A 23,013-nucleotide genomic window follows, 5' to 3' on the forward strand; every position below is an offset into this window, starting at 1 on the left:
GGATTTAGTGTTGGGGGGACAACCGAGGATTAAATATCGGGGGGGTTGTGGCGAGGAGAAGCAATCCCGGATTAAATATCGGGGCGACAACCGAGGATTAAATATCGGGGCGACCCTCGCCGGGGGGATCACTGAGGGCATGGGGGGGCTGAGGAGCGGACCCGGTGGGGTGGCGAAGGGGATCGATGGGGGTGGCGAAGGGGGGCGATGGGGGTGGCGAAGGGGGGCGATGGGGTGGCGAAGGGGATCGATGAGGGTGGCGAAGGGCACCCGTGGGGTGGCGAAGGGACCCGATGGGGGTGGCGAAGGGACCCGATGGGGGTGGCGAAGGGCACCGGTGGGGTGGCGAAGGGCACCGGTGGGGTGGCGAAGGGACCCGATGGGGTGGCGAAGGGGATCGATGGGGGTGGCGAAGGGCACCGGTGGGGTGGCGAAGGGGATCGATGGGGGTGGCGAAGGGACCCGATGGGGGTGGCGAAGGGCACCGGTGGGGTGGCGAAGGGGATCGATGGGGGTGGCGAAGGGGATCGATGGGGGTGGCGAAGGGCACCCGTGGGGTGGCGAAGGGACCCGATGGGGGTGGCGAAGGGACCCGATGGGGGTGGCGAAGGGCACCCGTGGGGTGGCGAAGGGACCCGATGGGGGTGGCGAAGGGACCCGATGGGGGTGGCGAAGGGGATCGATGGGGGTGGCGAAGGGGATCGATGGGGGTGGCGAAGGGGATCGATGGGGTGGCGAAGGGACCCGATGGGGGTGGCGAAGGGACCCGATGGGGGTGGCGAAGGGCACCGGTGGGGTGGCGAAGGGGATCGATGGGGGTGGCGAAGGGGATCGATGGGGTGGCGAAGGGACCCGATGCCGGGAGCGCCTCGCCAAGGGTTAACCCGGGCGGGGGGCGCCGGGCGGGGGGCGGCGGGGCTGAGCCGCGCTCGTCTCTCCGCAGGCCGGCGGCGGGGAAGGAGCAGCGGCGGCGGCGGCGGAGGAGGAGGAGGAGAAGAGGAGGAGAAAGAGGAGGAGGATGAGGCCGAGCAGAGCGGCGTGACCGAGCCGCGGGCTCCTCGCCAGGGCTCGCACGCTCCAGCGCCGCGTCCCCCGGGCCGGCCCGGCCCCCCCGAGCCTCTGAAGTGCGGGTGGGGGCGCGGGGGGAGCAGCGGCGCTGGCGGCCGGCCCAGCCCCGGCTTCCCCGCCTCTATATAAACACACATTTGACTTTCTTTTGCCTCAAAGCGAACAGTGCAGAGGGGCTTTGCCCAGCAGCCCTGCCTCCCTCTTTTTTTTTTTTTTTTTTTTTTTTTTTTTTTCCCTCTCTCTCTACAGAAGTCTGGTGAAAAGTCTGGGGCTCCCAAATAAGCGGCGTCGCGAGAGATCTGTATTTATAGGGAGATATTTATATAAATGTAGAGATAGAGCTATAAACCGAACCGGCTCGCTGCGTGTGTGTAGATACATATATACAGCTATTTAATTCTTCCATCTCTCCAGCTCGCGGCTGAATTATTTTAAGATTTTTTTGAACTTTTTTTTTTTTAATCTCGCTCCTTTTTTTTTTTCTTTTTTCTTTCTTTCTTTCCCCCCCCTCCCCTTTTTTTTTTCTTTTTTCTTTTTTTCTTCTTCTTTTTTTTTTTTTTTCTCCCTTCTGGTGTGTGTGGCTTTGCCTTGCAAGCGAGCGAGAGCCAGAGCATCTGCAGTTGGACTTTTTGGGGTCTTTTTTTTTTTTTCCGCCACTCCAAGGTTTTTCTTTTTTTTTTTTTTTCCCCTTTTTTCTTCTTTTCTTTTTTTTTTTTTTTTTGCTAATTTTTACCCTCGCCTTTTCCCCTCCTCACTCCCCCCACCCCCTTTTCTTTCGGGGCGCTGCTTTCCCTCCTTTATTAATTTTTCCTCCCCCCCTTTCCCCTCTCTCTTCGTGCGCTCGTGGTGCTTTTTTTCCGTGTCACTCTGTCAAGTTTATCCCAAACAAGCCCAAACTTCGCAGCGAGGGGCAGAACAACCACAGCTTTTTTTTTTTTTTTTTTTTTTAACCCCCCTTCATTTTCTTAATTTTTTTTTTTTTAATTTTCCTCCTTTCCCCCTCTTTCCCCTCGCTGTTTTCCCAACCTGCCAGCCGAGAGGGGGGCGAGCCGGGGCCCCCCTCGCCCCAGGACCCCCCAGGCAGCGCCGAGCGGGCGCTCCGCACTCGCCCTCTCTCCGTGCGTGTGTGTGGGTGCGAGTGTGGTGCCTGTCAAGGGGCTGTTTCTCTCCCCACCCTCCTCCTCCTCCTTCTTCCAAATATGCTTTTTGCAAGTTTTGATCTCGTCTCGGCACTGGCTACCCTCGCCGCGTGCTTGGTGTCACTGACTTTGCTGCTGGCCGTGTCCCAACAGCTGTGGCAGCTCCGCTGGGCTGCCACCCGCGACAAAACCTGCAAGCTACCAATCCCCAAAGGCTCCATGGGATTCCCCTTAATCGGAGAGACCTTCCACTGGCTCCTGCAGGTAAGGAGGATTCCCCGCTCCTCGCTGGAAGGTGGGTTGCGACCGGTTTTTCCTTTTTTTTTTTTTTTTTTTTTTTTTTTTTTTTTTAATATCTTTAAGGGCTTTTTAAAGCTTTTTCTTGCTTTTTTTTTCCCCCCCTTCCCCGTCTTCTTTTCCTTCCGATTGCATCATGCGGCTTCTCGGCGAGCTGGGGAGGGAGAGCAGGAGCCGGGGGAGCGGCGGTGGCTGCGGGGGAACCGAGGGAGCGCGGCCGGGCTGGGCTCGCCCCGCGCTGCGCTCCCGGCCGGGCTCGGCGCGGCTCCCCCGGCGGGGGCTGCCAGGGCTCGGCATCGCCCCTGGGCTGCCAGCCCCCTTCTCTTCCTCCCCTCCTCAGCCTCAATTCTTGCCAAAAAAATGAAATTGGTGACGCCGGAGCCGCGGGCGGCAGGCGGCCCGGGGTGGCTGCGGCTCCGCCGCTCGTGTTCCCCCCGTGCCGCGGGCTCCGTCCCGTCCCATCCTCGCTCCCGGGGCTGCTCCCGGCTCGGCTCCCGCGGCGGGGGAAGCCCGCCGAGGTAATCGGGAGATTAACCCGGGATTAACCTCGCTAAACGCCCAACAGCGGCGGGCGGAGCGGGATCCCCCCGCACCGCGGGGCGAGGGGCGGCTGCCAAAAAAACCGGGGGGAAAAGGGGAAAAATGCGAGATGAGGAGAGGCAGGAGGCGCCCGGGGGGTGCCCGGCTTCGGAGGGAGCCGCGTGTCGGGCTCGGGGCACCCCGGGGCTCGCAGCATCCCGGGAGGGAACCCCCGAGGCGAGGCAGCGCCAGGGTTTCCCCCTCTCTCCTCCCAGAAAAAAAAAGAAAAAAAAAAAAAGAAAAAATTATAATAATCAGACGAGGATGCTCCCGCCCTTCGTTGCCGCAGCCGGCGGCGGGGCAGGACAGCCCGGTCCCGGCGGGGACAGCGGCGGCGTCCCCCGGTGTCCCCCCCTGCCGCCACCGCCGGGGAAGCCCCGCCACGGCGGCCCCGCTCCGCCGCCGGCGCCGAAGGGGTTAACGGCACGTTCTCAATAGGGCTTTATTTTTTAAAGAAATTTATCAGATTTTTACAGGGGGACCAGAAAAGGGTTCTCGCTTTTCCACAGGCTCCGTCCAAACAGAGTCCAGGGCTAAAAATACAAAATTTTGTATAAATTGGACTCGGCTCGCAACTTGTGCCGTATAAAGGTGCTCTTTGTGCTGCCCTGGAAATGGTGTACAAATAACTCTTTATTAATGCCACAAAAAGGACTTTAATTATATTTACGCAGATCAAGAAACAGGGTCACCTGAACATCTGAACCTCACAACCGCGCTTTTGTTTCAAAATAAACACCCGCGCTCCCAGCCCAGCGGCGCGGCCGCGGCGCTCGCAGCGCCTCTCCCCGCTCGCCAGGGGGGTTTTTTGGGGGGACCCCCCCGCTGTTGGTGCGGCTCCGGCCGCCTCTTCGCCGACAAAAGCCCCTGGAGCATGTGGGAAAGTTATTAAAGTCCCTGAAATCTGGAGATTTACTTAGGCAAAGCGCTGCCTTTCGAGTAAAATCAGCCTGAGAGAGGAGGGAGGGGGGGAAAAAAAAAGAGACAAAAAGCGGGGGGGGGAAAAAGGGAGGGGGAGGGTGTGAAGGAGGGGAAAATAAAGAGGGGAAAAATGAGGGGGAAAAGAGAAATACGTTAAAAAGTGACAGGGGAGGTAAAGGGAGGAGGAGGAGGAGGAGGAAGGGGGGGGCGGAGGGCACCGACCCCCGCCGGGCTGCGGGAGGAGCGGACGGGCCGGGCACGGGGGGTGACCCCCAAATTCTCCCCCTCAAAAACCCCCAATTCCCACGCGGCGCCGCCGCGGGGGCTCCCCGTGGGGGTAACCCCGACCCCAATCCCGATCCCAACCGCATCCCGCCGCCCGCAGGGCTCCTGCTTCCAATCCTCGCGGCGGGAGAAGTACGGGAACGTGTTCAAGACGCACTTGCTGGGGCGGCCGCTGGTGCGGGTGACGGGCGCGGAGAACGTGCGCAAGATCTTGATGGGGGAGCACCACCTGGTGAGCACCGAGTGGCCGCGGAGCACACGGATGCTGCTGGGCCCCAACACCGTGGCCAACTCCATCGGCGACATCCACCGCCACAAGAGGAAGGTCGGTGTGTCCCCGCGCGAAACCCGCCCCTTTTCCTCCTCTTTCCCCCCGTTTCCCCCCCCCCTTTCTTTCCCTTTATTCCCTTTATTTATCCTCTCTCCCCCTCCGTCCCCGCCGATCCCCCGCGCTTGGGGCAGGGGGAGGGGGGAGTCCCGCGTGGGCTCCGCGGCCGCGTTGATCCCATGAGGAGCTTCAAGGGGTGATGGGGTGGGATGGGATGGGATGGGATGGGATGGGGGTTGGGGCACTCGCGTGTGGCCTCTCGCCCCCCGCGATGGGGACGCGCGGGTCGGGCTCTTAAAAGGGCAATGTGGCAGAGGTGGGGGGGATTGTGACCCTCCCCCCCCCCCGCCCCCCGAATTGCAGGGAGACCCCAAGGGGTTTTTCTTGGAGGGGGTGCTCTGGTGGTGCTGAGAACTTCCTTGGATTTCAGGGAATGTGGGACGCAGGTGGGGGTCCCGGGGTGAAGCGGTGGTTGGGGGGATGCTGAGACCTTTTTGTGTCACCCTGAGGTGAGACCCTCCCCCCCCTCAGAGCCCCCAGGGCAGCCTGGTTTGGGGGTGCTGGGACCCTTTTGTGTCACCCCTGTTTGGGGTTCTGGGACCCTTTTGTGTCACCCCGGTTTGGGGTGCTGGGACCCTTTTGTGTCACCCCGGTTTGGGGTGCTGGGACCCTTTTGTGTCACCCCGGTTTGGGGGTGCTGAGCCCCCGCAGAGGTGGGGGCTGTCCCTGTGTCCCCCCTGCTGCAGGGCTGGTGGCAGTGATGGCACGGCTGTCACGCCCCATCCTCCACGGGTCCGGCTCATTCCCAGCTGGATCTGGGCTGGGAGTGATTTGGGATGAAAGGGGGGTGTCCTCCCAGCTCTGCGGTGTGGGGACACCGCTGGGGACACGAGGCTGTCCCCATCCCTGCCCCCAGGCCAGGTCCGCTCTGCTCCCTGCTCCGGCCGCGTTTCCTATTTTGGAGCCTGCAAAATCCTTTCCAAACCCAGTCCTTCCCTCTTTTCTCCTGGGGGAGACGATGGGAAAACAAACAGCACATGACACCCATTAGTCACAATTTTTAGGAGTGACACCACAAAAAAAAAAAAAAAAGGCTGTGTCTGTCCCTGCCTTAAGCCAGGCCTAACTCAGCCCCTCCGATTTTGGGGTTTTTCCTGAAGGATGGAGAGATTTTTCCAACCTTGCTGTCCAAGAGGAAGGGTGATGCGGCTGCCTCCATCCAGGAGCAGAATCGGTGGCAGGAGAAGTGCAGGGACACGGGAACAATGCCTTTTCCTCGGCAGCAGCTTTGGCTCCCGTTTATTCCCTATCCAGGGAAGGTTTAGTGGGATGAGGCAGAGATCCGGAGGTGCCTCTGTGCCCATTCCCTGCTCCTTTCACCCTCCTGCACATCCGGATTATTTTTTGCTCCTGGAAACGTGGCCTTTGCTTGCGATGGCCTGGAAAAAACCACGGAATTCCCACCTCAAGCAGGCACAGGGGAGCGAGGGTTATGGGAATGGGGTCATGGAAAAGGGAAGCCTGACCTCTGTGGGATCCTAGTGGGTTTGGAATTGGCACCAGGGCTGGGCTGGGCAGTGCCAGCCCCAGCAGGAGCGATGCCAGCGGCACAAACCCGCCAGAGCCTCTCTCCTCCGTGCCTCTTCCTGGTGTTCTCACTCCTGGCGTTTTCCTACCGGGAAAAACCACGTGGCCCACCCTAAACCCTGAAGCCCAATGCTTTTGGAATATTCCGAGTCCTAAAGATCTCCGCCGTGCTCCTCAAAAGCCTTTTTCCAGCCTGATTAGATGTTGGATGTTAGGAAGGAATTGTGAGGGTGGGGAGGGGCTGGGCTGGAATTGCCAGAGCAGCTGGGGCTGCCCCTGGATCCCTGGGAATGTCCAAGGCCAGGCTGGACACTGGGGCTTGGATCCAGCTGGGATGGTGGGAGGTGTCCCTGCCCATGGATGGGGTGGGAATTGATGGTCTTTAAGGTCCCTTCCAACTCAAGCCGTTCTATAATTCTATCATTTTTGGCACCACTTGCGATTCCAAGCTGGCAAGGATCCTAATTCATTCGTAAATCCCAATTAACTCCTGAATCCTAATTCCCGCATCAGGGGTGGCTAAAGGCCTCCTGAGCACAGATATTCCAACAAAACCCTGTCCCAGGATGACCCCGGCCCCTTCTCCCACTCCTTGGTGCTCTTTGAGCTCCCACCAACTCTTCTCCCGGGATCAGCGGCTCTGGGATGCTCCAGGAGTTCATTCTTTTTGAAGCTTTCTCTTTCATCGGCTCGAGATTGGGCACAGAGGGGGCTCATTCCTGGAATTCAGGAGTTTATCCTGATTTCTTCACCCCATCTCCTGCTAATTGCTGCTTTCCCTGCCTCACCCACCCTGGGCTGCCCTGAATCCTCCCTAAAAAACCCATCCTCCCTAAAAAACCCATCCTCCCTAAAAAACCCAATCCTCCCTAAAAAAGCCGCACACAGAGATAAGCCGAGCCTGCCTCTAATGGGGCGAAAATCGATCATTCCGCTCTTATCAAGATTCCGATGATCAGATTAAAGCTTTTCCCATCAGGTGCGGCCTCTTCGGAGCTCGTTAACACCGAGCTTTTGTTCTTCAGCGCCTTCGACTTTCAGCTCTTCCCCGCCCCGAAACTCTGAGCGCTCTCAGGAAAAAGGGTTTGGACCTAGGACGAGCTTAAATCTCAAACCTAGCCCGAGTTGTCCTCTTGACCCACCAGGGGTCCAAGCAAAGAGCTTGGCAAAGGCAGAGTTTTCCCCAGAACTCCCCAGTTTCCACAGCGAGGACGCTGCCCTTGAGAGATTGATTGAAAGGTTTGGAAGCTCCAGGAGGAGAGGATTTCCCGGGAAATCTTTTTGGTGGATGTTGATCCAGTTTAAAGCACTGTGGAGTTTCCTGGTGTTCAGTCCCCCTCTTAAATTCCGGGTTTTGCCTCATCTCTGAGCTCGAGCCTTCACTTGTTCCTTTTTAATTCCCTGACCTTGCCAGAAATTGAGGTGGAATTCCTCACCTGGCACAGGATTTTGGCCAAAATGGGGAAAAGCGGAGCGTGGAACCCACCTCTGCTGCCCTCCCAACCATTTGGGATCACCTCCAGCTCTTGTCCGTGGCCATAAATCCCTCTTATCTTCCCCAAAACCCCGTGGAGCTGCATTTATTTCCAGCAGCACCGGCAGCTCCTCTTCCAGCATTCCCTGGCAGACGATCCGTGGTCTCCAGATTGTCACCGGGATGTGAAGATGAGCTCCAAACCCAACATGTTCTTGCAGGAGGGTTCTGGGATCTTGCCAGGAATCAGCTGCTCGGTGGAGCTTTCCAAGGAATTTTAGCTCCTCGGTGGAACTCCAGGATCAGCAAATTGCGGCTCCTGCCGCTGGATCCGCTGGAGGACGCTTGGATGGGATCAGGGATAGCTGGGATGATTTAGATGTTGGAGCTCTTCTCTCTTTCCTGTTTCCCCGTCCCAGCTGTTTTTGGGGATCTTTATGGATTCACTGACCTGTTCCATAAAGAATAGCCGGAAGGGTTGATCCTGTTGGAAAAGGGTTCTGGGATGCAGGAGGTGCTCAGGAGGAGCAAACCCCAATCCTAACCCTATGGAAGCTCTCTGCTTTCCCATCCCAAATTTATCAAATTCCCCTCCAGGAGGTTGTCAAAATTCCTACAAATCAGAGGAAACCTCCCTGTTTTGGGAAATGAACTCTCCAGTCATTAGAGAGGGTTTGGAGTCAGCCTGGAGCAGGGATGTGGAGCAGGACGGAAGGCTGGGAACAGGGAATTCCTGCGGCAGGGAACGGCTTCACTGCAGATGTCACGGGCATTGAAAATTCCTATAAATTGAGGAAAACCTCCCTGTTTTGGGAAATGAACTCTCCGGTCATTAGAGAGGGAATGAGGGAATGGAGTCAGCCTGGAGCAGGGATGTGGAGCAGGACGGAAGGCTGGGAACAGGGAATTCCTGCGGCAGGGAACGGCTTCACTGCCGTTGTCTTCGATGGCTCCGGCCTCGACCTCAGGTGGAGCTGGGAGATCAGAGCAGTTTACAAGGAATAAACAAAAGCAACTCCAAACTCCTCTCCTGCCCTCCTGGGACAGTTATCCTGGCCAGGCTGCTCCTGCTGCTCCTGATGTTGGAGAAGGAGCTGGGCCACCCCTGCTGGAGTCAGAGCTCCACAGTGGAATTTTCATCTGGAATCGCCTGCAGGTTCCTCACAGGAGTGACCCCATTGCTCCCACCTCTGACTGAGCAGGGTCTTTGCTCCGGGGTTTTGGTGGCAGATCCCGGTCTCTGCCCACCCCATGAGGATTGGAGCTCCTGCTCTCCTGCTGGAACTCCCTTGGAAGGGGTGATGGGATCATTCCTGGCTCCTGCTCCGTGCTCCGCTGGTCACCCCATCCTGCTCTTGTTTTGGCCACCCAGCGGTGCCACCTCTGCCATTCCCTGTCCCAGCCTGGCTCTTCCCTCCATCCTTGTCCCACCTGATCCCATCTTGTCCTTGTGAACCTCTTCAATTCCCATTTCCACCCATGAAACCCCAGATTTTGGGAGTGTTGGTTCCGGGGTGAAAGGAGCTGTAATGAGGGCAAAACAAACCTGATCTCAGGGATACTGCAGGCTCTGCTTTTATGGGATCTAATTCCAGCGGGAAGCTGGAATTCAGCATTCCTGTGCCTGCAAGGGATCCTGGTGGAGAAGGAAATGGGAATTGGAAACGACCAGGACACGGCCTTTAGGGTTTAGGTCAAGTCTGAGCAGAGCCCGGGGCCAGGAAGGAGATTCCCGGCGCAGGATCCGCAGGGGAAAGGTGGGACTCAGACTTTCCTTGGCATCATCCAGCTTGGCGCAGGAGAGCTCCAGACCTGTGTTCCTGCGGAGCCATCCCAAAATAGGCACAGCCGGCTCAAAAAAAAAAAAAAAGGCAAAGAAGGAATAAAATAAAAGCAATCTATGGGATTGCTGGGGAGGCATCCAGAGATTCCAGGCGGGAGGAACGGCCCTGGTTTGTCTCAGTGTCCAAAGCTCCATCGCTCATTAACACACCGCAATTAATGCTCTGCCTCCGAGGCACGCAAGTGTTGAGCTCATTAGCACCGAGTGGAAAGGTCCGAGGCTTTCATATCGTTTGCGGGGGGATTAAGAACACAAAAGGGGCCATAAATTTACAGCCAAATATAAACCAGCTGCTGTGGGCTCGGCTGGGGGGAGGGAAGGATTGGGATTGGGATGGGGGAGAGGGCTGGAGGAGGAAGGAGGGATGGGAGGTGGCAGGAGTGGACCTTTCCTACAAAAAGCCCAGGTTGTTAAGAGGGGGTTTTTTTAGGGTTTTTAGGATATTTTTCTTCATGTCCGTCTGACCTACTCCGTGTGTCTCGTAAATCCCACGGTGGAAAAGAAACCATCCCAATCCATCCGAGCCCGCTCCCAAAACAGGCTGGATTCCAGCTGCCATCACATCCGGCCCCTTCTCCGTGCCCTGGCAGCCTTAATCCATGGGCAAAAGCCTCTGGAGCAGGGAAAAGCTTCCATGGATGGAGGAGGGCTTCTGTTCCCGGTCTGGGGAGAGAATTCCTGGGCTGGGTTGGCTCCTTAACTTTAGACCAAGCAGTGCTGTCATCTCCAGGGCTGTAAATCCAGAGTAATTCCAAGGGATTAAAAAAAAAGCCAAGTGGAGGAGCTCCTGGCTAAAATACAAATTTGGTGGAATTTCACAGCGCCTTCCACCCCAAAATTCCCACGAGCTCCAAGCCCGCTCTGCTGGCGGAGCGGGATTGTGGCTGTGGGATACCCTGGGAGCCGAACATCCCTAAAGTTGGATTTTCCTCCTTCCCGTGCCATCCAGGGTGGGAGTTTTTGGGTGTCCTGGGAGGCACAGAGAAGGTGAAGCCCTTCCTTGGGCAGCAGTGCTCTGGGCTGGGTGGATCTGCAAGCCAGGCTCTACTTCCAAAGGGATGGGGAGCGAATCCCAGGGATGTCAGGGAGTCAGGATCCGTCCTGCACCATGGTTCCTTTGTTTTTTCCATCCATCCATCCATCTCCATCCCTCCGAGCAGCCCAAGGAACCTCCTCAGCTGGGGTTTGTAGCATCCCACTTATCCCTCTGGTGACAACGGAGCTCTCCATCACTTCCCAGTGGGAATTCCTTCCATGAAATCCCTCTCAGCTGCCGGTTCTTCAGCTTCCTTCTCCTTGAGGGGGGGCCTTAAGCTGGGATCACCCTGTGGGGTCACCCCAGCCCTTGTCACCTCTTCCCTGGAGGAGCTCTAATCCTCACCTGGTCTGCAGGAGCTCCTCAGGTGTTTGCTCATCCCGCAGAGCTCTTGCAATCCTCAGGATTTCCTTGGAGGAATCCCTTTTCCAAGCCTTTTCCCCTATTCCTGCCACGGCACCGTGCATGCTCCGGAAGGTGTTTTTATTCCTTCGGGATGAAGTGGCTGCACCATGGATTGGGAATTTCCCACCCATCGCCTCCTGAGTGTGGCCACCTCTTGCTCTGCTCTGTTCCCAGTTTCTGGAATTCTTGGCAGGACCGAGGACTGGTTTCTTTTTAAATCTGGCTTTGTCTCTAGGAGAGACCTGTCTCTGTTACTTAAATCCATAGGGATCCTTCCCTTTTGTCCTCTCTCCGTGCTCCAGGAAAATGCATCTGGTCAGTAAAAAATGGGAATTTTCTCATATTTCCAGCTTCCTTTGGCTACCTGGGAAAGCTGCTCTCCTCCTCTTTGTCTCCAGGGAAACTCCTGTGTCCACACCACTGTTGTGGGATTTGCTGTGTGCTCCATCACCAGCTGGGATAGCCCATCCCAGGGGTTGGAATTAGATGGTCTTTAAAGTCTCTTCCAACCCAAACCATTCCATGATTCTCTGAGGAATGCGAGCTCCGACCATGCCCGGCGGGTTTGCGGGATTCTCTTTCCCCACGGCTCCAGCCAAAGACTCCATCCACAGGCATCCCAGCTGGATCTTGGCCAGCTGATCCCACCTTTCTGATCCCTTTTCTCTGGACACAGCTCCCATTTCTTTGTCATGACACCCATGGATGTGGGATCTTCCTCCCTCCTTGAGGAGAGCAAGGTGAATTTTATTCTCCTCGTTCTCCGTGAGGAAATAGGGAGAGGACACTTGGAGCAGCACTCCAGAGCTGATGAACCCCGGTGCCTTTTGGTGTCCCCAGAAATTGGGCTGAGAATCCAAAACTGCTGGATGGGATTTTGCTGGGGATGGAATTTTCTGGAGACCGAGGCAGTTTTGCAGAGGGAGCGCTGAGGCAGATCCTGCTCGGTCCTGGCTTTCCCCCACACCCCCTTTAACCTCTCATCCTTAAAGGATTTGGGATTGAAAGTAGCTTTAAGGGGTTTGGGATTGAAATTAAAGCCTTAAAGGGTTTGGGATTGAGAGCCTCCCATGCCATGTGGGGGATTTGTAGGGAAGATTCTTGGACATGGAGATTTTTGAGTTGTGGGGAAATGCAGATCTTGGGCTTAATTTTATTCTGAACTTGACTGGAAATGCTGGAGTTTCTCACAGTCCGGTTTTTTTTAAACATGGAAAATTCAGGGGTAGGGACAACCCTCAAAGGTGCACCCTGGCATGGCCCAAGGATCCGAAACGATCCTTATATTTTTTTTCCAGCAGATTTTTTTGAGAATCATTTGGCAAAGGCACACCATTCCTTTCAGCCTGGAGGCTCCAGCTACTGTTCCCAGACTCCCTTTGGAGGCTGGAGCATCCACGAGGGCCTGGATTCCTCCAGGACGGAGCCTTCCATGTGCTCCATTTCCCAGAGAAAAAAGTGGAGAAAGGGAATCAGTTCTTTGCTGTGAGCAAAGGCCGGACCTTTTATAAACAGACCTCAGAGTGCCCAGGCAGGAGCGGGATTTTGTGGAATTTTCTCTCCTTTTGTGGTGCCTTCCCAGACTTTTTGCTGTGTGTTCCCTCTGTTCATGCTCCCAGTACCAGGACGGCCTCTTGTCCGTGAACCTGCTCCAAAAACATCCCGGTTTACAAGGCTGCTGGAGCATGGGGATGGGCTCTGGAGAGGGGCAGACATCCAGGGTAATGTGGTGGGAGGACAGGGCTGGGACAAACACAGCCTGGTCTTTGGAAATGTGGGAAGAATTAGGGTGAATCCAGGTTGAGATGTTGCTTTGGATGCTTCCCGACATATCCTGTCAGCCAAACCTCTGGCAGGTGCCAGATTAGTTCCTGAAAACATTTCCAGGCTCTTCCTGCCTTGCTTTGGTTGGGCCAGCGGCTCTGGGCTGGATGGGGTGCAGGTGGCTGATCCCAAAATTTAAGTTTTCCTCCCGGAGGGGAGGAACGGAAAGCTCCGTTCCTTCTTTTGGGAGGATGGGCTCTGCAAATCATGGCTGGCAAAAGGCAGAGATGGGTGCTGGTGCTTGGAGTGGGAAGGGGAACATGGAAAACATCATCCCTCCCACCCCAACCATGCACGGGATCACTGTTGGAGCTCAGAGAATTCCCTCAAATTCCCTCTCCTCTTGGCCAAGGTTTAAGGATGGGGCTGGGGCATTCTCCAGCTGGGACTGGGGGCACTTTGCTGTCACATGGAGCTGGAGCTGAGGCACTGGGAAGACATTTTCTGCCTTTGGAAAACCATAAATCCTTAAATATCCTTTTTCCATGCGAGGCGGAGCGGGAAGGTTCCAGCCAGGCTCGCTGCATGGTGGGGTCTCCTTTGGTGCGGGTGTGTGGTGCCAGTGAACGCCCTTGGATGGAGCAAATCCCCAGATTTGGCTCTTTTGGGACATATCCCAACCTGGAAAAACTGGGGGCTCTTCCCAGCATCCCCAAAAGTCCTGGCACTGCTGTGAGCCCTTGTGGCCGGGTGCCACCACAGCCGGGCTGTGCCATCTCAGGGTTAACAAAGCTGAGCTTAGAGATGATTTTGCCTCTTGGCAGCTCTGGAACAACTTTTTTTTGCCCTGATTCTCCTTGGCTTTGCCTGGATTCGCTCCTGGAGCAGCTGAGCCGCTCGGCTCGACTTCACTAGAGGGCGCAGGAATTTTAGGCTAGGAACGCGCTGGGGTTTGTCGGGGAAAGTTGGCTGCCTTCTCCTCCTTTTTAATCAACTGGAAAGATGCAGGGTTGAACTGGAGGTGACTGGAAGGGGATCCAGACTTGTGTCTGGCCGGGGAAGGATCTGCTGACATGTGGGATTAGGCGGTGTGAGCGCGGCGGGCGGCGGCGGCCGGGACGGAGCAGCGTGGCCGGGGCTCGGGACGTGGTTGGGAGCTCCAGGGAGCAGCCAGCTGGAGGAGCCTCCTGGCACAAGGAGAGCTCCAAAAACTGCAGGGAAAGAAAAAAATCCCCCTCACCCCCCAGTGCTTACTGCTCCCCTTCGTCAGGCTGGGCAGGACTCTGTTGACCCCGTAGGGGTTTGGTCTTCTCTTCCCAAGGGTCCTCCTATCTGTTCACATCGATCCTTGGGACACGATGTTCCCTCTTGGGAGCCGGGCTTGATCCAGGGCTGTGGATCCAGCCCTCTCCACCACAGCAGCAGCTTTGGGACCAGAGGCGCATCTGGGACTGCGTCCTTTTTCCAGGGAGCAGGGGCTCCCTGAGTGCTTCTCCCGTGGGAGATGCCGGGGAAGGATGAGGCCAGGAGCCCCAAGGGCCACCTCCAGTGGGATGGTGGCTCCAAGCAGGGATGTAGACCCGGTGCTCCTAAAGCAGAGGTTGTCCCCTCGTTGGCCCTGCTTCCAGCTGGGGAAACTGAGGCATGGGAAGTGTTGGGGGCCATTCACTGGGAGCCTCTGTCCTTACTCCAAGCTCCTCAGCGTGGATGAAGGGCAGATGAGAGCTGGATGGGGAGACGGTGGGGGTACCGTTGCCGGCCCCACCCAGGTGGTCTTGTCCCATCCCTGTGGAACAGCTCAGGGATGCCGGCTCTGCATCGAGCTTCAGTGTCCTGCTCACGGACCAGGGAACCAACCCTTTCCCCCTCCCTTCCCACCTTCCCCACGCAGCCGAGTGTCTCGGCTTTACCCCCTCCAGCTTCTCTTGCCCGAGCAGCTGCTTTTTCCAGCAGAAAATGCCTGAACATCACAGCCTTTCCAGGCTCCCAAGCCGCTCTGGATGCAGGCAGGAGGCGGCCGCAGCCGCCCCGTCCCGCGCCCTCGCCGTGCTCTCGCTCCCTGCTGTTCATTCATTCATTCATTGATTCCTCCTCTCATTCATTCATGCTTCGGCTCCGTGCGGCCATCCAGGGATGGCTCCTTGTCTCCAGGCCGATCCGCTTGGATTTTCTTCCCTATCCATCCTCCCATCCCAGGATTTCTATGCGGAGCTCCGCGCTGTGCCCGCCGTGTGCCGAGTTTAACTCGGGGCTCAACCCGGGGCATTGTGAAGCGGCTCTTGTGGAGCCTCCGGAGCCTCCTGCCCGGAGCTGTGAGGGGACAGAGGTGTTTTTTCACCAAACAAACTCCCAGGGAACGCCGGGCATTAGCAATGAGGGGTCGCAGCCAGGAAAATATTACCTTTCCCTTGGAGTGCTGACTGCGGAGGAAATTCTCACATTTACAGCTCCGGCGAGCCCGGCGCTCATGGAAAAGAGGGGGCGGCTTTGATTTCGCTCCTCTCGGTGGGTTGATAGCTTGGCAGCCCCCCCACCTCGCCTCCATTCCCGCCGGGAAGCGGCCACCGGTGGAGGCTCCGGCGCGCAGCTCCCTCCTTGGAATCCTGCTTTAATTGGATTTTCCTGGAGGCCTGCGGTGCGTGTGCGTCCTGCCCCATGCGTGTGTGTAGGTTAATAAAAAATAAACAAACAGCACTTTCCCCCCTTTTTCGGGGAGGGATGCGGCGGGAACGCCGAATGAAAGCGCTGCTGTGCCGAGAAGGGACATTCCTGGCATTGCTGAGCTCCTCGCGCGGGCCCGGGCCCAAATTGGAGGAAAAAAATTGGAGTAAGGAGCCGTTAGCGCGGGGGACCTGGGGAGGCCCAGTCCTGCTCACTGTTTACTCGCAGAGCTTAAATTAATGCTGGCTGCTGACATCAGGAATTTTTTTTTTCCTGGTTTCCCAAGGAAATGAGCCGAGGGCGATCGTGGCCTCTGCGTACGTGCAGAGGCTCTTCCCCACTTGAACCCCTGTCGGAGTTCAGCCAGGTTCCACACAGATCCTAAAGGCTCCAAAATAACTATTTTGCTTCATTTTACATGCATTTACAAAAAAAAAAAAAGGTGGTGGAGAGGTGGGAGGGAATTGTCAGTGCTTCCCGCTGGGAGAGTTGTGCTTTCCCATTGTGTTTGCCTGTGCACCCATGTTGGACACTGGAGGATCCCTGTGGAAAAGGTGTGTTATTAACATCCAGACCTTGGGATGAACATAACTGGGATCTGTCAGACACGGAAAGCTGGCTCTGTCCCTCCTGCCACACACGGGATGAAGGAATTCCTCCCATCCCTGCTTTGCTCCGTTATTCCCCGTCACTTGCGATGGTCGTGGTGGGAATCTCGGGAGGAGCTGATGTCTCTGGCAGCTTTTTTAGGAATTGGTGATTCTGGATGAAGAGTTTGGAATGGTGACAACTCCGTGTAGGACACGTGATGATGACCTTGGAGAAGGCCAAGGGTGTTGGGGCCGTGGAGAAACCTCTCCTTGTTGTCTTTTGTAGGTTTTCTCCAAGATTTTCAGCCATGAGGCTCTGGAGAGTTATCTCCCCAAGATCCAGCTGGTGATCAAGGACACCCTTCGGGCCTGGAGCAGCAACCCCGAGTCCATCAATGTGTACCACGAGACGCAGAAGCTCACGTTCCGCATGGCCATCCGCGTCCTGCTGGGATTCCGCATCCCGGACGAGGAGCTCGGCCGGCTCTTCGAGGTCTACCAGCAGTTCGTGGAGAACGTCTTCTCCTTGCCCATGGATCTGCCCTTCAGCGGCTACAGGAGGGTGAGATCTGGGTTGGGTTCTTCACCCTGATAGCACCGATTCATTAACGGGCAGCGATTATTCCACACCTTTCCCGGTTCTCAGGGGGATTTCTCATCCTCTGACCTCAAGGAACCCATTTTGGGCCACTATTCCCGATTTAGCGGAGAGCACAGAGGAAGATCCATTCCTTGGTGATTAGAGTGGTTTGATAACAGAAAATAGTTAGGACTTCCCAAATGGAATTCATATTTTTCCTCGCTCGGCAATTTTCCTTTGTTTTTTAAGTTCGTGGGACCCTTCTCCTTTTCATTCCCTCTTGTCCTCGGAGTGAAACAGGTCCTTGTAATTCCAAGAACTAAAACAGGGCCTTGTAATTCCCGGAACTAAGACAGATCCTTGCAATTCCTGGAGTATTCCAGGTTTTTTGATGAATGATGCAAAAAGAAAACATAACAAAAAAGAGACATAAAATCCTATTTTTTTCCCGTGGGGATTTCTGATAACAGAAATACAAGGGTCCCAAATTTAGTTTTGTGACATCCCTGTGGATTTATTTTTTATTGTTATTTGCCCATGGGAATGACTCCATCCCCTCACAGTCCAGAATCATTCCCAGCAGCAGGTTAGCCCTGAGCAGCTGCACTCCCGTAGGAATTGCTTTACTGGGACCAGGTGATCAAATTGCTCGGGAAGAGGATTCTTTGGGATGAATGGGCCTTCCTTTGAGAGCCGATTTTCCCAGGGATTTCCATACATCCCAGGAGGAGCCGGGGGCTGTGAACCGGTGCCGGACAGGGGCTCCCAGCCCAGACCCGTCATTTACACCTAGGTGTTGATTACTCCGCCTGTGATCTCCCCCACTCCGGCTTTACTCCTCCTGCCCAGGGGACACCTCCAACACCTTCACACCCCTCTTTGAGCCTCTGCTTTTATGACTTGGACCTGTCCTGAGCACGTCTGCAGCTCTTGGGATGGGCAAGGTGCTGCTGGTGGTGTGGTTTGACCACTTCCTGCTCCACAGGGAATCCGAGCCCGGGAGACGCTGCAGAAGGGGCTGGAAAAAGCCATCCAGGAGAAGCTGCAGAACACGCAGGGCAAGGACTACGCTGACGCCTTGGACATCCTGATCGAGAGTGGGAAGGAGCATGGCAAGGAGCTGACCATGCAGGAGCTGAAGGTAAAGCTCTTCCCTGGGGTCTCCTTGTGATTGTTCTGCTCAGGGCAGCGCCTTCCTGAAGGAAAAAGTGTGGGATAGCCCAAGGAGGAATTTCTGGGGCAGACCTGGGATGAGCGGTGAGAGCTGGAGGACCACGATGTGTTGGTGGATCCTGGTCTGGTGGATCCAAACCAGTTGCTTTATCTATTTGCTGATTGTGCCCAGCCCTTTCTACAAAGCATTCCACGGAATCGTTAAGCTTGGAAAAGGCCTCCGAGATCATCAAATCCCACCTCCATCCCCACTAAACCATACCACAAAGCGCCACATCCGCTCAGTTTATTAACGCTTTCAGGGATGGTGACTCCACCGCTGTCCTGGGCAGCCTCTTCCAACGCTTGGCCCCTCTTCCAGGAAAGAAATTTTCCCTGATGGCCGACATGAACCTCCCTGGTCACAATGGAAGCTTTCAACCTTGATCAGCTTCATCCCTTGACCCTTCCACTTTTCCTGGTGCCTCCTTTGCAGGGCACAGGAGCCCTTCAGCAGGTTCTTATCTGCAGCTGGGTCATGGCAGGTCAGGAGCCATCTCCTGGGTTTTTTGTCCTGCCTCTCTGATCCTCGGAGGCTCTGTGGGAAGCTCCCTGTGGCGGCTGTCCCAGCAGTGACCTTCCAGTTAAATGTGACCAAGCTGTGGCTGCCCCACCCCTGGAGGTGTCCAAGGCTGTTTACAATGGACACAAACTCTGCCCCAATTTCCCTCATCCATCCTGGCTGCTGGGAAATCACCAGGGAGAATCCATCTTCCTCCAACATCTCCCTTTGTAGGTCACATTCCATTTTTCCCTCTCCCAGCTTTGTGATGTGACCCCTCCTCAGGTCACTTGGCCCCTTTGGAGCTTAAATCTTTGGAGCAGCTCTTTTGGGCAGCTATTGTGGCTGCCCCATCCCTGGGAGCAACCGAGGCCAGGTTGGACAGGGCTTGGAGCAACCTGGGATAGTGGGAGGTGTCCTTGGGGTTGGAACAAGATGATCTTTAAGTTCTCTCCCAACCCAAACCATTCCACGGTCCCAAGGCCAGGATGGAAAGTTTTGGGGAGAAAAACACCCCATGGCACCTTGACGTGCTGAGGTTGGTGCCCTCTCTGTCTCACCCCTTTGTCTCACCCTGGCTCTTCTCCTGTCCCCCAGGACGGCACCCTGGAGCTCATCTTCGCCGCCTACGCCACCACGGCCAGCGCCAGCACCTCCCTGATCATGCAGCTCCTCAAACACCCGCGGGTGCTGGAGAAGCTGCGGGAGGAGCTGCGGAGCAAAGGGATTCTCCACAACGGCTGCATCTGCGAGGGCTCCCTGCGCCTGGACAACATCAATGGCCTCTACTACCTGGACTGTGTCATCAAGGAGGTGCTCCGGCTCTTCACCCCCATCTCAGGGGGGTACCGGACGGTGCTGCAGACCTTCGAGTTGGATGTGAGTAGTGCTGCAGCCTGAGCTCCCCAAAACAGCCAAGCTCGCTTGAGCCTGGCTTAGAGGAGAGCTCCGAGGGGGTAAATGAAGTCCTGCCTAATGAAGTCCTTCTCCCAGGCAACCAGTGACAGGATAAAGGGACACAGCTTTAAGCTGCACATGGGGAAGTTTAGGCTGGGTATTAGGAAAAAAATTCTTCCCAGAAAGAGTGGCTGGGTGCTGGAATGGGCTGCCCAGGGAGGTGGTGGAGTCACCGTCCCTGGAGGGGCTTGAGCAAAGCCTGGATGTGGCACTCAGTGCCGTGGCTTAGCTGGTGTTAGGTCACAGGTTGGACTTGATGATCTCAAAGGCTTTTCCAGCCTAATTAATTCTGTGGCTCTGGTGATGGGATTTGCTCCGGATGCAGCGGAGTGATGGGATGTGGAGCAAGGGATGCACTGGGGCTGTCAAAGAGCAGACGGGTGTGATGCTTCAAAGGCCAGCTCGTGACAGTGACGCCAAATTCTGAGCTGGGGTGTGACAGGGGAAAGGTTTACGGCAAAGGGCATCTCCAGGCGGCCGGATGACAGGCGGATTAGTCACCGCCATGGCTGGAATTTCCTCCCAGCAAAACAAAATCTCGGGAGCTGCCCTGTCACTGTAAATCCTCCTAATGCAATGGTTTGAGTCAGAGACCTTTTAAAGTGCTCAGGGGATGATAAATCCACCCCACTTCTCATCGCCCGGGCGCTGACGTGGGTGTTGGGTGTGTGGTGCTGACAGGCAGCGGGGTGTGGGATGCTCTGGGATGCTGTGGGGTCCTCTGGGATGCTCTGGGAAGGGCTGGCTGGTGTGTGGGGCATGGCACAGCACGGGAGAAGCTGCTTCCCCTGCTCAGCACCACGGGGTTCCTGGTAGGCAGCTCCTGCCAGTGACCACAAAGCAAATAAAGGGATGGATCATCCCACGAATCCTTGGGATAGAGGGAGGAGTAAAGCCAGGATTCCCATCTCTCTGTGCTGTGCTCTCTGCTTTTCCTTTGAATCTGCATCACACTCAAGTGATAAACCCAAAAGAAATGGGAATAAGCAGGGAAAACTCCGAGGGTGGTGAGGCCTGGCAGAAACTGCCCAGGGATTGTGGGTGCCACATCCCTGAAGTGTCCAAGGTTGGATGGGGCTTGGAGCACGCTGGGATAGTGGAAGATGTCCCTGCCCATGCCAGGGGGTGGGACAGGATGGGTTTAAGGTCCCTCCCAACCCAAACCATTCCACAATTCCATGAAAACAAAATTCCTTTATCTCATTTCCCTGCTCCCTCTCCCTCTCCAGCAGGATTGACCCACTCTGTTCTTCTCCCCACCCCTTCCCACCTCTCCGCAGGGTTTCCAAATCCCCAAGGGCTGGAGTGTGATGTACAGCATCCGGGACACCCACGACACTGCTCCCGTCTTCAAGGACGTGGACGTCTTCGATCCCGACCGCTTCGGGCAGGGCCGGAGCGAAGACAAGGACGGCAGGTTCCACTACCTCCCCTTCGGAGGAGGCGTACGGACCTGCCTGGGGAAGCACCTGGCCAAGCTTTTCCTCAAGGCTCTGGCCATCGAGCTGGCCAGCACCAGCCGCTTCGAGCTCGCCACCAGGACTTTCCCCAAAATCACCCTGGTGCCCGTGGTCCACCCGGTTGACGGACTCAAGGTCAAATTCTTCGGACTGGATTCCAACCAGAACGAGATCCTGACGGGGACAGACGCCATGCTGGGGGCCACCGTGTAAAGCCCGCGCCGGTGGCACCAGGGACGGGCGGCTGGGGGACGCAGGGGTGGGGTGGGGGCGAGGGGATGGACAGGAGGGGAGGAGAGAGGGATGAGGAGCTTCTCCACGGCGCTCACCTCCAGATCGGGACTGCTTTTCCAGCAGGGAAGCTGCCGAAAGCGTTTTGCTCTTCCCGCGGGACACGGAGAAGGTCGGGGCGGCATCGGCGTCGTCTTGTTTTGTTGGGAGGGAGGAAGATCCACAAAAGCCGAGTCGAGCTGGGATGGCTGACCATACACAGTATCTAAATATTATAAATATATATATATATATATATATAAATATCTATAAAACACTTCTGCTGCCAGGAGGAGAAGGCCCGACTGCGGGAAAGGCTTTGGAATCAGCCGAGGATCTGAGGTCTGGTGTCCCGGGGCAGCTCTGGGGTGACCTCTGACCTATTTTTTTTTTAACAGTGTTAAATTAGCTGGTGATAACAGTGTTTTTATGGTTTTTGAGGTTTTATTTTGGTTTTTTTTTTTCATTTGTTTGGTTGTGTTGTTTGTTCCGGGGCATTGGAGCCTTTCCTTGGCCAGGGGGACACAACGCTGCCCACTCCCAGCCCCTCTCCCGCTGGTGCCGGGGCAGGCTGGGGAGGAGGAGGGGTCGTTTTGCTTTCCCAAAAACCCCTCCTGTGGTGTCTTGTCCGGGCTGAGTCATCCCCGAGGCCTCGGGTGAGGCAGATTTGCATTTTCCAAGATGTTTTGGGGCTCTGGGGAGGGGGATGCCCTTCTTTGCTCTCGTTGAATTTCCTGCTGCTGCTACACGGCCTGTGAGCACCCCCTCCACCACAGCCCCTCGCCAGTCCTGGGCAAAGGCACCCGGCTTTGGGGGCATTTGGGTGCCTTTGCTGTCCCCTCAAGGTGCTGGCACCAGCCCCGAGCCCCAGCACGGCTTTGGGAGCACCGGGGCTGCTCCTGCCAGAGGCATTTGCATTAAAGGTGATGTCTTGAATTAAGCCAACGCACGCATTCCTTTGTCTCGTGTTTGGGGTTTTTTGGCGATGGGAGAGCTCGGCAGGAAGGAGAGGGCTCCGTGTCAGCTGCCACCCCATATCCCAGAAGAATCCCAAAGCCTCTCCAGCACAAGCCAGCAGCCACCGAGAGGTATCTTGCCTTCCATTTGCTGGGGGGGTTTATTTTATTTTGGTTTTTTGCATGCGAGAGGCTCCTGGGTTGGGTTGGAGATTTGGGGGCTTGTGTTGGGAGAGTGAGGAGCAAAAGCTCCCCGAGCACCTGGGCAGGTGTTGGGTTCAAACCAGAGCCAAACACCAGCTTGGGAGATCCCTCTGTGCCTTGGGGCAGCTCTTCCACTCCTGTCCCACCCCAACCCTCTGAGGTGGAACGGACAACACGAGGGGGCTGAGAATGGTGACGGGAACCGATCTGGTGCTCGGGGGGCAGCTTGGCTCTCAGCTCCAAAGGGGTCCAGAGAAGTCTGAGGGCTTGGAATAGGCAAGGAGAAGGGACAGGTGTGGCTCACCAGGTGGCTTTGCAGGTTGTGCTTTTGCCTCTTTGGCGAGAGGTGCCTCTCGGGAAGGTCGCAGGAAGTGTGAAGCAAGAGGAGGTGAGGCTGCCTTGGCCGGCCCAGCGCTGGCAGGGGCAAGGAGGAGGGAGGCAGGTTTGGAGCCAAGGGAAGCACTTGAGGTTGGAATGCCGTCAGCCAAGCTGCCAAAAATCCCCCCGGAGCATCCCAGGGGACGGTGTTCCCTCCCACTGGGATGCACAGCTTGATTTAAGCTGGAATAAAACTCCCAGTCTTCTGGGATTCCCAACTCCCATTCTGATCCCGACCTTATTTCTGAGTGGTGACCAACGTGCCAAACCCCAAAGGAACGTCTCAGGAGCCCTGGAGCAGAGGGTCAGAGTTTCCCAGCCTGGAATTTTTGGGTGGAACACCACTAGCTCAGGCCCTGTTGGGATTCTAGGCGTTTCCTTGTCCCTGATGGGGAGAAAACTTTCCCAGTGATAAAAGGAGCTTGGTGGAAATCCAAATCCCAAAGGGCAAAGGAGAACACAAACCTGGATGTGGTGGGACGGGGGAGACTCTCAGGGACAAACACCTGGGGAGAGG

General features: G+C 56.3%; 1 protein-coding gene across 1 annotated transcript; it reads left to right on the plus strand.

Annotated features, from left to right (window-relative positions):
* The first annotated feature begins 1,581 nt into the window (after positions 1-1,581).
* LOC125326720 (cytochrome P450 26B1) lies at positions 1,582-20,934 on the plus strand. Its single transcript, XM_048305162.1, has 6 exons — positions 1,582-2,471; positions 4,390-4,614; positions 16,264-16,539; positions 17,543-17,698; positions 18,869-19,150; positions 20,509-20,934. The coding sequence occupies exons 1-6, from the start codon at positions 2,268-2,270 to the stop codon at positions 20,899-20,901; spliced, it is 1,536 nt and encodes a 511-aa protein (XP_048161119.1). The 5' UTR covers positions 1,582-2,267; the 3' UTR covers positions 20,902-20,934.
* Positions 20,935-23,013: the final 2,079 nt, after the last annotated feature.

The sequence above is a fragment of the Corvus hawaiiensis genome, chromosome 5 (genome assembly GCF_020740725.1).
Source record: "Corvus hawaiiensis isolate bCorHaw1 chromosome 5, bCorHaw1.pri.cur, whole genome shotgun sequence".
In the NCBI taxonomy this organism is placed as follows: domain Eukaryota; kingdom Metazoa; phylum Chordata; class Aves; order Passeriformes; family Corvidae; genus Corvus; species Corvus hawaiiensis.